This window comes from Odocoileus virginianus, chromosome 14 (assembly GCF_023699985.2).
Source record: "Odocoileus virginianus isolate 20LAN1187 ecotype Illinois chromosome 14, Ovbor_1.2, whole genome shotgun sequence".
Taxonomy (NCBI): Eukaryota; Metazoa; Chordata; class Mammalia; order Artiodactyla; family Cervidae; genus Odocoileus; species Odocoileus virginianus.
In genome coordinates, this window is record NC_069687.1 from 168,627 (window position 1) to 180,633 (window position 12,007).

At 54.0% G+C, this 12,007-nt stretch overlaps 1 protein-coding gene across 1 annotated transcript in view; it reads left to right on the forward strand.

The window, feature by feature from the left end:
- AHRR (aryl hydrocarbon receptor repressor) overlaps nt 1-11,192 on the forward strand; it is a 75,930-nt gene extending 64,738 nt beyond the window's left edge. The window contains exons 7-10 of the mRNA XM_070476383.1: nt 1,966-2,165; nt 6,833-6,894; nt 7,096-7,237; nt 7,599-11,192. Coding sequence (XP_070332484.1) covers nt 1,966-2,165; nt 6,833-6,894; nt 7,096-7,237; nt 7,599-8,568 — 1,374 coding nt within the window. The 3' untranslated portion in view covers nt 8,569-11,192. The remainder of the gene's footprint in view (nt 1-1,965; nt 2,166-6,832; nt 6,895-7,095; nt 7,238-7,598) is intronic.
- The last annotated feature ends 815 nt before the right edge of the window (nt 11,193-12,007 follow it).

The following is a 12,007-nucleotide window of genomic DNA, read 5'->3' on the forward strand; positions in this document are numbered from 1 at the left end:
AACCACAATGGTGTGATCACTCACCTAGAGCCAGACATCCTGGAATGTGAAGTCAAGTGGGCCTTAAGAAGTATCACTACAAACAAAGCTCATGGAGGTGATGGAATTCCAGTTGAGCTATTTCAAATCCTAAAAGATGATGCTGTGAAAGTGCTGCACTCAATATGCCAGCAAATTTGGAAAACTAAGCAGTAGCCACAAGACTGGAAAAGGTCAGTTTTCATTCCAGTCCCTAAGAAAGGCAATGCCAAAGAATGTTCAAACCACCACACAATTGCACTCATCTCACACGCTAGTAAAGCAATGCTCAAAATTCTCCAAGCCAGGCTTCAACAGTACGTGAACCGTGAATTTACAGATGTTCAAGCTGGATTTAGAAAAGGCAGAGGTACCAGAGATCAAATTGCCCACATCCACTGGAACATCAAAAAAGCAAGAGAGTTTCAGAAAAGCATCTACTTCTGCTTTATTGACTACGCCAAAGCCTTTGACTTTGTGGATCACAACAAACTGTGGAATATTCTTCAAGAGATGGGAATACCAGACCACCTCACCTGCCTCCTGAGAAATATGTATGTAGGTCAACAAGCAACAGTTAGAACCAGACGTGGAACAATGGACTGGTTCCAAATTGAGAAAGGGGTATGACAAGGATGTATACTGTCACTCTGCTTATTTAACTTATATGCAGAGTATGTCATGCAAAATGCTGGGCTGGATGAAGCACAAGCTGGAATCAAGATTGCTGGGAGAAACATCAGTAACCTCAGATATGCAGATGACACCACCCTTATGGCAGAAAGTGAAGAGAAACTGAAGAGCCTCTTGATGAAAGTGAAAGAGGAGAGTGAAAAAGCTGACTTAAAAGTCAACATTCAAAAAATGGAGATCATGGCATCTGGTCCCATCACTTCATGTAAATAGATGGGGAAACAATGGAAACAGTGAGAGACTTTATTTTCTTGGGCTCCAAAATCACTGCAGATGGTGACTGTGGCCATGAAATTAAAAGACACTTGGTCCTTGGAAGAAAAGCTATGACCAACCTAGACAGCATATTAAAAAGCAGAGACATTACTTTGCCAACAAAGATCCATCTCGTCAAAGCTATGGTTTTTCCAGTAGTCATATATGGATGTGAGAGTTGGACCGTAAAGAAACCTGAGTGCCAAAGAATTGATTCTTTTGAACTGTGGTGTTAGAGAAGACTCTTGAGAGTACCTTGGACTGCAAGGATATCAAACCAGTCAATCCTAAAGGTAATCCAAGCATGAATATTAATTGGAAGGACTGATGCTGAAGCTGAAGCTCCAATACTTTGGCCACCTGATGTGAAGAGCTGACTCATTGGAGAAGACCTTGATGTTGGGAAAGATTGAAGGCAGGAGGAGAAGGGGACGACAGAGGATGAGATGGTTGGATGGCATCACTGACTCGATGGACAGGAGTTTGAGCAAACTCCAGGAGATAGTGGACAGGGAAGCCTGGTGTGCTGCAGTCCATGGAATCATAGAGTCGGATACGACTGAGTGACTTAGCTGACTAACTGAACTCATATGCTCTAGATCAGGAAAATCAAGTCGTCCCTGAGATTTATTGCCATGAGTGGATGGCATTTTGGGAATGGAGGGTTATGGGGCCAGTCCTCAGAGATGGTTGGCTCTAGCACGTCCTCCCAGGGGCCTTCCTGGTGACTCCGGCCTGATCCAGGGATATTCAGGCACCTGAAGGAGGACTCACACGCCCACGAGTGTACACATGAGAACACGCTGGAAGTTTAGAGAAAGTTACAGGGAAACCCAAATGATTGGAAGGCAGTGGGGAGCGCCTGTCCCCAGGGGCTGGCATGGAAGACGTGTTGGTTTCCGTCCTTGGGAATGTGAGTTCCGAGGCCTTTGGCCATTGACCAGTTAGCGGCTAATTTACCCTGTGACCGAGCCTTTGTTTCTGTCTTTGAAACACCAGACGATGCAGTTTCAAGGGCGGCTGAAGTTCCTCTTCGGACAGAACAGGCGGGCGCCCTCGGGCGCGGCCCTGCCCCCACGGCTGGCCCTGTTCTGCGTGGCGGCCCCCCTGGCCCTGCCCCCTGGCGTGGAGGTGAGGATGAAGACCGTGTACCTGAGGGCGAAGCACAGGGCGGACGTCCCGGCCTCGACCGACGCAAAGTGAGTAGAGGCCCCAGCAGCCAAACCCGTCCTCGTCACTGCTGGGTCACACGCAGTGTCTGCACACATGCATTTTCTGTCTGTTCTCACTTCATTTCCAGCAGGGAGTATGATTTAAAAACAAAGCTGCTACATCATGTGAGAAGCAGCTATTAGAGAAAAGAAAGCCTGTCACTAGTATTTGTCAACCATGGCACCAAACACTTCTACCTGCCTCTCGTCATTCCCCAGCCCCCCACTCAGAGCCTCGGAGGCAGTGCCGGGGCCCCGATCCCCACAGGGATAGGGGCGAGGCTGTAGCCTCCGTTTGTCCCCTCCATCGACTCCAGGCTAACAGGGGCACATGCTGGGGACAAGGACTCCACAGGTGTCCTGGCCTTCCAGCTCAGAGGGTGAAGAATCTGTCTGCAATGCAGGAGACCTGGGCTCGATCCCTGGGTCAGGAAGATGCCCTGGAGGAGGGCACGGCTACCCACTCCAGTATTCTTGCCTGGAGAATCCCATGGACAGAGGAGCCTGGCGGGCTACAGTCCATCAGGTTGCAAAGAGTTGGACATGACTGAACAACTAACACTTTCACTTTTAGAAAGTTAAGTTTTCTAGGACATTCCCAACTACAGTCTCTGGAACGGTTAGATCTGTGCTGTGTGGGTCAGGTTCTGGGACAGGTTAAGATGCTGTGTGCCTGTAAACTGTGTTTCCTGCTATGTGAGGAGGCCCTGGGGAGGGGGACGTGTCGGAGGTCTGTCCGTCTTCTTCCTCAGTACCCTCCGCTGTGCCCTGCCCAGGGACAGAATATCAGGAGACGCAAGACCCCAGCCCACTTCTCTGTCACTCCTCAGCACTCAGGTTCCCCCTTGGACCTCAGCTCCAGTTCACAGGACCAGGAAACCTCCCATTGCTGCCTGGGGTGCATGGTGGGGGCGGGGGACTGCTGCCTTCAGGCATAGGCACCTCATCACAGCTTCCAGGTCCCACGGGCCCGCATGCTAAGGCAGCAGTTTTCTGGAGCATTTAAAAATTAAATATGTATGCTTTTTTTTTAAAGGTAGAAAATGTAAAATAAGAGGGAGGTAAAACAGGATACTCATGGGAAAAAACTGTAGAAATAACTGATGAAGCGACCAAAACATGAGGCGCGACAAAGCACAGAGGTTGCACCCCCCAACACACCTGGGCGTGTCTTGTGGGCAGGGAGCCCCGGGCGCTGGCCGGCTGGATGGCCCTGCCCACACCCCAGACCCGACATTCTCCGCCTGCCTCTGTCTCTCAGAGTCCTCCGTGTGTTCACATTCTCTGGGCTAGCGATGGTGACTGAGCCCACACGCTGCACTTTCAAATTCCCAGCCCTGTGATCAGATGGAAGGAAAATCCTCCCTCTATCACTTCTCCATAGCAAAGTAATGCTCAAAATCCTCCAAGCCAGGCTTCAACAGTATGTGAACCGAGAACTTCCAGATGTTCAAGCTGGATATAAAAAAAGCAGAGGAACCAGAAATCAAATTGCCAATATCTGTTGGATCATCGAAAAAGCAAGAAAGTCCCAGCAAAAAACATCTACTTCTGTTTTATTGAGTATGCTAAAGCCTTTGACCGTGTGGATCACAACAAACTGTGGAAAATTTTTCAATAGTTGGGAATACCAGACCACCTGACCTGTCTTTTGAGAAATCTGTGTGCAGGTCAAGAAGCAACAGGTTAGAACCAGATATGGAACAACAGACTGGTTCCAAATCAGGAAAGGAGTACGTCAAGGCTCTATATTGTCACCCTGCTTACTTAACATATATTCAGAGTACATCATGTGAAATGCCAGGCTGGATGAAGCACAAGCTGGAATGAGATTACCAGGAGAAATATCAATAACCTCAGATATGCAGATGATACCACCCTTATGGCAGAAAGCAAAGAAGAAGTAAAGAGCCTCTTGATGAAAGTGAAAAAGTAGAGTGAAAAAGCTGGCTTAAAGCTCAACATTCAGAAAACTAAGATCACGGCATCTGGTCCCATCACTCCGTGGCAAATAGATGGGGAAACAATGGAAACAGTGAAAGTAAGTGGTTGCTCAGTTGTGTCCAACTCTCTGTGACCGCATGGACTATATAGTCCATGGAATTCTCCAGGCCAGAGTACTGGAGTGGGTAGCCTTTCCCTTTTCCAGGGGATCTTCCCAATCCAGGGATCAAACCCAGATCTTCCACTTTGCAAGTGGATTCTTTGCCAGCTGAGCCATAACGGAAGCCCAAGAATACTAGAGTGGGTAGCCTGTCCCTCCTCCAGTGGATCTGCCTGATGCAGGAATCAAACCAGGGTCTCCTGTATTGCAGGCAGATTCTTTACCAACTGAGTTATCAGGGAAGTGAAACAGTGAGAAACTTTATTTTTTTTGGACTCCAAAATCACTGCAGATGGTGACTGCAGCCGTGAAATTAAAAGATGCTTGCTTTTTGGAAGAAAAGCTATGGCCAACCTAGACAGCATATTAAAAAGCAGAGACATTACTTTGCTGACAAAGATCTGCTAGTCAAAGTTATGGTTTTTCCAGTAGTCATATATGGATGTGAGAGTTGGACTATGAAGAAAGCTGAGTGCCAAAGAATTGATGCTTTTGAACTGTGGTGTTGGAGAAGACGCTTGAGAGTCTCTTGGACAGCAAGGAGTTCAAACCAGTCCATCCTAAAGGAAATCAGTCCTGAGTGTTCATTGGAAGGACTGATGTTGAAGCTGAAACTCCAATACTTTGGCCACCTGATGTGAAGAGATGACTCATTTGAAAAGACCCTGATGCTGGTAAAGATTGAAGGCAGGAGGAGAAGGGGACGACAGAGGATGGTTGGATGGCATCACCGACTCAATGGACATAAGTTTGAGTAAGCTCCAGGAGTTGGTGATGGACAGGGAGGCCTGGCATGATGCAGTTCATTGAGTCGCAAAAAGTCAGACATGACTGAGTGACTGAACTGAACTGACTGATCGCTTCTCCAGGAGGAGTGCTGTCCCCTGGCGGCCACACGGGGAAGCGCAGATGGGGAAGCCTTCGCGGTGGGTGTGGACTCCCGGACCACCTGCTGCTGCCTGGGCGGCGTGGACATCTGGATGTCCCTTGGAGGGCTGGCAAGGGTCTTCACGGTGAGGCTAGGACACTGTACAGAAGGGGACTGTGCAGCAAATACTAGAAATACGTTGTAAACAGCATTAAAACTCAGGGAGATTGTCACAGAGTGCCAGGCTCTGCGCCCTGTGTCAACAGAGCAACTTCTCGTCCGCTCTCCATTTGACACTGGATGGTGCATGTATGTGGACGCGGTCTTCTCCGTCGGTCTCCCCCACTGTGTCCACAAGTCCATTCTCTGCATCTGCATCTCCAGGCCTTCCCTGCAGATAGGGTCATCAGTACCATTTTACTAGATTTCCCATATATGCGTTAATATATATTTATTTTCCTTGGTCTGACTCACTTCACTGAATAACAAGCTCTAGGTTTGGCTGGGGGAAATGGAGGGGATATATATATAATTATGGCCAATTCACGTTGTTGTGTGGCAGAAGCCAAAATTGTAAAAATTTAAAAAACAAAAATTTTAAAAAATAAAGAAAAAAATTGGAAGAGAGGAAGAGCCCTTGAACGTTTTGGGAAAGAAGGTTCTGTTGCCTTCTGGGTTTTCTGGAGCCCAATTCTGCCCTGAACTCAACTCCTTGCTGCAGCACCTCCTCCCGTCCGTTCCCCTCTGAGCTCAGAGGCCGTGAGGCGCGAACCTGGGGAGTCTGAGGCCCAGGAGGCTGGCTCTGGATGGAGCATCGTGCTCGCTGGACCCAGTTCAGGTTCTTTGCAATTCTTCCTGAAGGGGCCTTTGTGACACAGCCTCGCTCCTGAATGCTCACGGGTCCTGTGTGTGAGCTGCATGCTCTCCACCTCTGTCCTGTCCCTGCTCTGTCTCTGTCTCCTCCTCTGTCTCGGCCTCCATCTCTGTCTCTCCCATGTCTCTGTCTCTTCCTCTGTCTCTGTCTCAGCTCCTGCAGAGATGCCCATGAGATGGAGAGTCAGGGCCACTGCGGGGCAGGAAGCTCTGGCTGTGGGACCCGCTGGCCAGGGTTTGAATCCCACTCCTGCTGTCGGGGCAGCTTCAGGCAAGTTGCTTAACACTTCAGAGCCTCGTCTTTTTCTTTTGACATATAAAGAAAATATGATCTGTGGGATAAGTTGCAAGTTGCCTTAGGATCTCTGACTATAAGTTCTATGAGACACAGGTGTGTGTGTGTGTGTGTGTGTGTGTGTGTGTGTGTGTGGGCAGTGGTTCAGTGGCACTAACTTAGTGCTCACAGTGACTTTGTAAACTACTGCAAGTAACTACCGCAGGTCACAGGGATCTGCGTCTTCATCCTGACCATCCAGAAGAGAGCAAACACGCCGAAACCCATTCTGGCAGCAGTGTATGTCTGTTTTCTGAAGGAAATTCATTAGTGCTTCACTGGCCTGAAAAGTGAGGTGAATTGGAATTTCCAGCAAGTCTGTAACTGAGAGAAGATTATCCAATCTCTGCAGACTTTCACACTGGGAGTTACCATATCTTCTGCTCCTGGGTGGCAGCAACACCCGTCGTGTGTAATTTCTGCCCTCGACACACATTTAATCTACTTGTTGCCTTGCGCTTTTCTGTCCTTTGCAGAGCAAAAGCTGCCTCAAGTCTCTGCGAATCAGAATTGCATGGAAAACCCAATTACTTAGCAGGTACTCATCACAGCTGTCTCTACCACCTTTTCAAACAGGTGAAACGACCGTATCCCTGGAGGTGGGGTGGGGGCTCGATGCTGTCTGCAGCTGGGGGTGGGTGGGCGGAGCCGGTCTCACGAGCACTTTGTCACCTGTGCGGAGGATGAGTGTCCACCCGCTCCAGACACTGCTCAGCCTCGCTTTTCCAAATGCTGACAGGGAGAAGCAATGGAGAAAGCGGCCTCTCCTTGTTCAGGACGCCAGAGGACGCCTGCCGCTGGGGCCGGGTCACAGCCCGGGGCCCCTGCCTGTGCCTCCGGGGCGGCCCTGACCTGGTCCTTGACCCCGAGGGCGCCGCAGGGTAAGTGACAGAGTCACAGCATCAGCGGCCCTCGCCCTCGGCAGCTGAGCCTCCCTGGGTGGGACGGGGGACACACGGAGGGCACCCACAGCCGCTCCTCGCCCTGGAGGTTGTCCTCACTGCGTGAGGACTGGCGGGGGACACCGACTCCCCAGCCTCTGTCCTCACCTTCGCTCAGAAGCCCTCTCCCCTCGCTCCCAACCCAGCCCCCCTGCCCCACCCCCCGGGTGCTGGGGGACTGTGGAGGGGCCCTTCGGGGAGGGAGGGGGCTGGCCCGGGGTCCTGAGGCTGCAGCCGGCACCTGCCCAATGCAGGGTCGCCCCCGCGCCCTGTCCTGTCTGACGGGCGTCCCTTCCCGCAGGGCCGGGGAAGGAGAGGAGCTCGGGGGGGTCCCGCGGGACGCGCCCCCATGCAGCTGCTGCCTGGAGCCCCCGGGCCCTGTGAAGCATTTGGACTGGCCAGCCGGGAGGCACAGTCAGGACGGTGGCAGTGCCAAGCTGAAGCTGGAGCCGGGCAAGGCCAACCCGTTCCCTGCCGCCCCAGCCCGCGGCGCCTGCCTGCCCTACCCGGGCACGCAGGGTGCTGTGCACACCCTTCGGAGCTCGCCCGGCTCTCACCCACCCAGGCTGCCCCCCGGGGCCTGTGCCGGCCGGACCAGCAGAGCCCTTCGTGACGGACACCAGGGTCCAGTGCCGCCCCCCACCCCTGGCCCCTTCCCCCACGGGGTCTTGGACAACAGGGTCCCTCGGCTGGCAGTCCAGCGTCTCCCGGTGGGCGGCTACCCAGCTGAGGACAAGCTGCGAGGCCTTCTGATGCCCCCGGGAGCCCCAAGTCACTCCACATTGTCACTCGACGTGCCCATCAAGATGGAGAGTGACTCGGGGTCCGAGGACGCGGCAGACGGCTACTGCGTGTCCCCGACCCAGGTGTGGCTGGGGGCTGGCGACCTGGCCAAGAGACAGCTGGTCACCTTCCCGACTAGGATGCACCTGAAGATGGAGCCGGGCGCCAGGCACCCCCTGTACAGTGCACCCCCCAGGCCTGGCCTGCTGGGCGCCCCCCCCAGACCCAGCAGGGGGCTGGCCCCGCTGCACCCCGCCTCCTGTGCCTGTCTAGAGCCCCCGCCCTGCCTCTGTGTACGGGGCCACCAGCCCCCCAACCTGGGCTGCAACTGCCGGGCTCCCGGGCCGGCTCCCACAGTCAAGCTCGAGCCCCTGGACTCTCCCTTGTGGGTGGCTCACGGCCAGGGCGGGCCTCCTGGGCTATTCTGCAAGAGTGCCCCAGCCGTGGGGATGCCCCCCAGGGACGCGCAGTGCGCCTTCCTGCCCTAGAGCTGCTGGTCCTGGAGCCAGCCGGGCCCCGCGGACAGCGCTCCGGCCCGAGCCTTCCCCGAGGGAAGCACGTGCAATAGCAAGTTCACTGAAGGTCTTAAGTGCAGGGTGGTCATCAGTCTGCTCAAGGGTGGCAGGGTTCTCCTCTGAGGAGCACAGCTCCCCACCCCCGCCCCAGGTCGTCTCCCCGGCGCCTCGAAGGGAGCAGACCTCGGGGAACAGCCGCACCCTGGCGGTCCACTGCCAAGACAGCTAATTGGGAGTAATGCTCACTGAATGGCAGGTGGCCACGTGCTCGTGCCTGGGAGGAATCTAGAAGTTCAGCCAGAAGAGGCTGATGGCACCGGGCCGCCCTCCACTCTAACAGGCAGTGTGTGCTCGAAACACTGGCCTAGGCCGAGGCCGGCCCGGAGGGAGGATTGGCCAGATCTTGTGTGGTTCTTCTGCAGTCTCTCTGGTGTTTCAGCGGCCTTCGAAAGGGGTCCGTGCTCATCTGCCCCCGTTGCATCACGTAGCCTGGAATGCACAGGGTCTGGATTGGAGTCCAGAAGCACAGCACGAGGGCAAGGAAGGAGTTGATCCAGGTGTCAGGCTGTCTTGCTGACTGCAGGTCTTCAGATGGCTCTGATCATCATGCCAGAAGGAATCAGTCGAGACGAGACAGACAGGCAGCATTTTATAAAAAGGAAGAAATCGTGTGGACTTCCCCCATGGTCCTGCGGTTAAATGCCTGCAGGGGGTGTGGGTTCGATCCCTGGTCAGGGAACTAAGATTCCACATGCCGCAGGATGTGGCCAGAAAAAAGAAAAAAATTTTGAAGGGAACCCATTCTGAACGTAGGAAATTTAGGTGCAAAAGAAGAAATCAGAAAGCAAAGGCCACCCGCAGTCACCACGGATAGCTCATGGCTAAGGGCAAAGTTCACCACACCTTCCGGGAGACCCCACCCCACAGGTGCAGACCCCACAGGTGCAGTCCCTGCAGGATGTGACTCCAGAGCCACCACGGGGCAGGAGGAAGCGGGTTGTAGGCCCCTCCTCCTTGCGGCGCGAGCATCTGTCCTCGGTCACCCCCTGCCCCGAGTCTCAGGACCTGCAGGAGCCCCAGCGGGGACTTGCAGTCCCACCGTGTTCAGCAAGGGGTCTTCCTGTCATCTGTTGGCTTTGGCGTGTCAGCGTTCAGCTCCTGAGTTGGTGAAGCTTTCTGCATTCACCTTGTCAACTCAGGATGGGGCGGCAGGACTGGGCCTGGCGGACTGAGGCATGCCTGGGGGCGCCCGTACCTCTCGGAGCTCTTCTTCTTGGAAGGGCTTCCCCAGGGGTGTGGTGGGGTGGAAGGTCTCTTCCCAGAGTGACAGAAGTTACCAGTCAGAGCCCGGGTCGGGTGTGGTCAATTCATGGCCTCATGGGATCCCCAGGGCCTGCCCAGCAGCCTTCTCTTCCCTGCCCACCCCCCGGGGGGCCCTTGCAGAAAGTGACGTTGGTGCCGTGCTGCCCCCCACCCTTGCCAGAGTCTCCCCCTCCCCTGTTGTGATGGCAGCACAGCCGCCTGTCAGGACCACCTGCTTCCTACCCCCCACCCCCTCCGCTGCCGGCTCAGCACCCCTCTCTGCTTGGTTCTCATGCTGAGCCCAGCCCATGGTGTAGATTTCATCCCTAAGACATGGGGTGGAATTTCAGAAACTGCCTCCTTCCTTTCTATTCATGCCAAGTGCCCAGCTTCTCACGGAAGCCCTGTACCATCTCTCAGAAGTGACTGTCAGCCTCTCTGCAGCTCCCTCTGTGAAGGGAGGGTCCTTAAATGCACCCTCCGCACAGGGGTACCCCTTCCTGTCTCGGCGTAGTAGCCAGCAGTCTGCATGTGTGAAACCCTGGACCAGAAAGATGGAGTGGAGAGACGTCATTGCATGTTTGCACACTGTAGCCGGAACCCAGCGAAGGATAGCTGTGGCTCGAGGAGGTGCAGCAGTCTGCCCTCAAGGCCGTGGTGCCTGAGCGTTCAGATGCACCTGCTCCCCTGGACTACGTGCACCAAGTTGGTCCCAGCAGGCGTGTGGCGAGTCACACTTTGTTGATGCAGAATTCAGCACCTGGACATCAGCGCTTGCTTCATGCTCGAGACGCTGTCACGCTGGAGGCCCAGGTCCTAACGTGCTGGGACAGCACGAACAGAACCTGCCTCAGTCAGCACTTTGTCATTTTACAGCCCTGCCCCCTGAGAAACTGTGTGCGGAAGGTGATGATGGAATGTGGAATGTCAGATGTGGCCACTTCTGTAGATGTGGCCATTCCTGCTTTAAAATGTCAGGTAACAGTACTGATTTCAGGCCTGTATTTTCTGTTGCTGGTAGCTTTTGCCTATATAGCTGAAAAATATTAAAATCAAAGATGATGTAAGAATGGGATGGAAGGGAGGAGATAAACACAACTTATATATTTTTGTAGTTTCTATTGGATGAAAAAAGTTTTTAATATCTAGACAGACTTGTTGAATTGTTAAAAACAGATACACTACAATACAACTTTTGTACTTTTGTATATTTCCTCAGTGCCTTTAGAAAGAGCTTCCAAATACATTTCTGATACTGTGGTTTGTATTAAATTTATGATATCATTGTAAAATAACTCATATGCTGTATGTGTTTACTGTAAATGGAAACATCTTCTTGATTCTCCAAATGAAATATTTTGTTTCCTTTAAAGTGTGTGTAGGCTAAGACTACATTGTAAGACTGTCCTTTGCCACCAGACTCGGGGCCGCTATAAGGGCAAGAGTGGACTTGGGGCCGCAGGAGGAGACCCCCTCCCTTTCCTGCCAGACCCTCCTGCCCAGCAATGAGGGTTGGGGGACACCCTGGACTCAAACTGTGCTGTGAGGAGCAGATGCTTGGCCCAATGTCACATGTCTTGTAGGGTCAGCCCCACCCTGCTCAGGACCCAGGGACAAGTGCGTGGCAAGGGCCAGGAGGTCATCTGGGCCCAGGCAGAGGCCACCCCCCCCCCACCCAGGGTCAAGGGAGGTCATCCAGGCCCAGGCAGAGACCTGCCCCCCAGGGTCAAGGGCGTCGTGTTTTCATTTCCTTCATTTGATCGCAGAGCACCTCCGCACAAGCGCCCAGCACCCCGTACGGCACTAGGATTTGCCCCGGTGCCAGTCCAGCCCGGCCCAGCCCCCTTCCTGCATCCTACAGGCCATCACCTCGGCCCTGCTCCACGGCTCTGTGTCCCTCCTGGGGAGACCAGGCCAGCCTGCCCCCGCCTGCTGGGTCCCAGCCAGCCGCTCCCCAGCCCTGAGGGCCAGCGGCCCAGCCTGCCATCCCCACACCCGCCTCCTCTCCCTGTGTTCTTCAGTCTCATCACGGGGAGACCTGGAGGCGGGCGTCACCCCACCGCATGCCTCTCCCACTACCCAGCCTGCCGCCAGCGGACGTGTGGGTTGT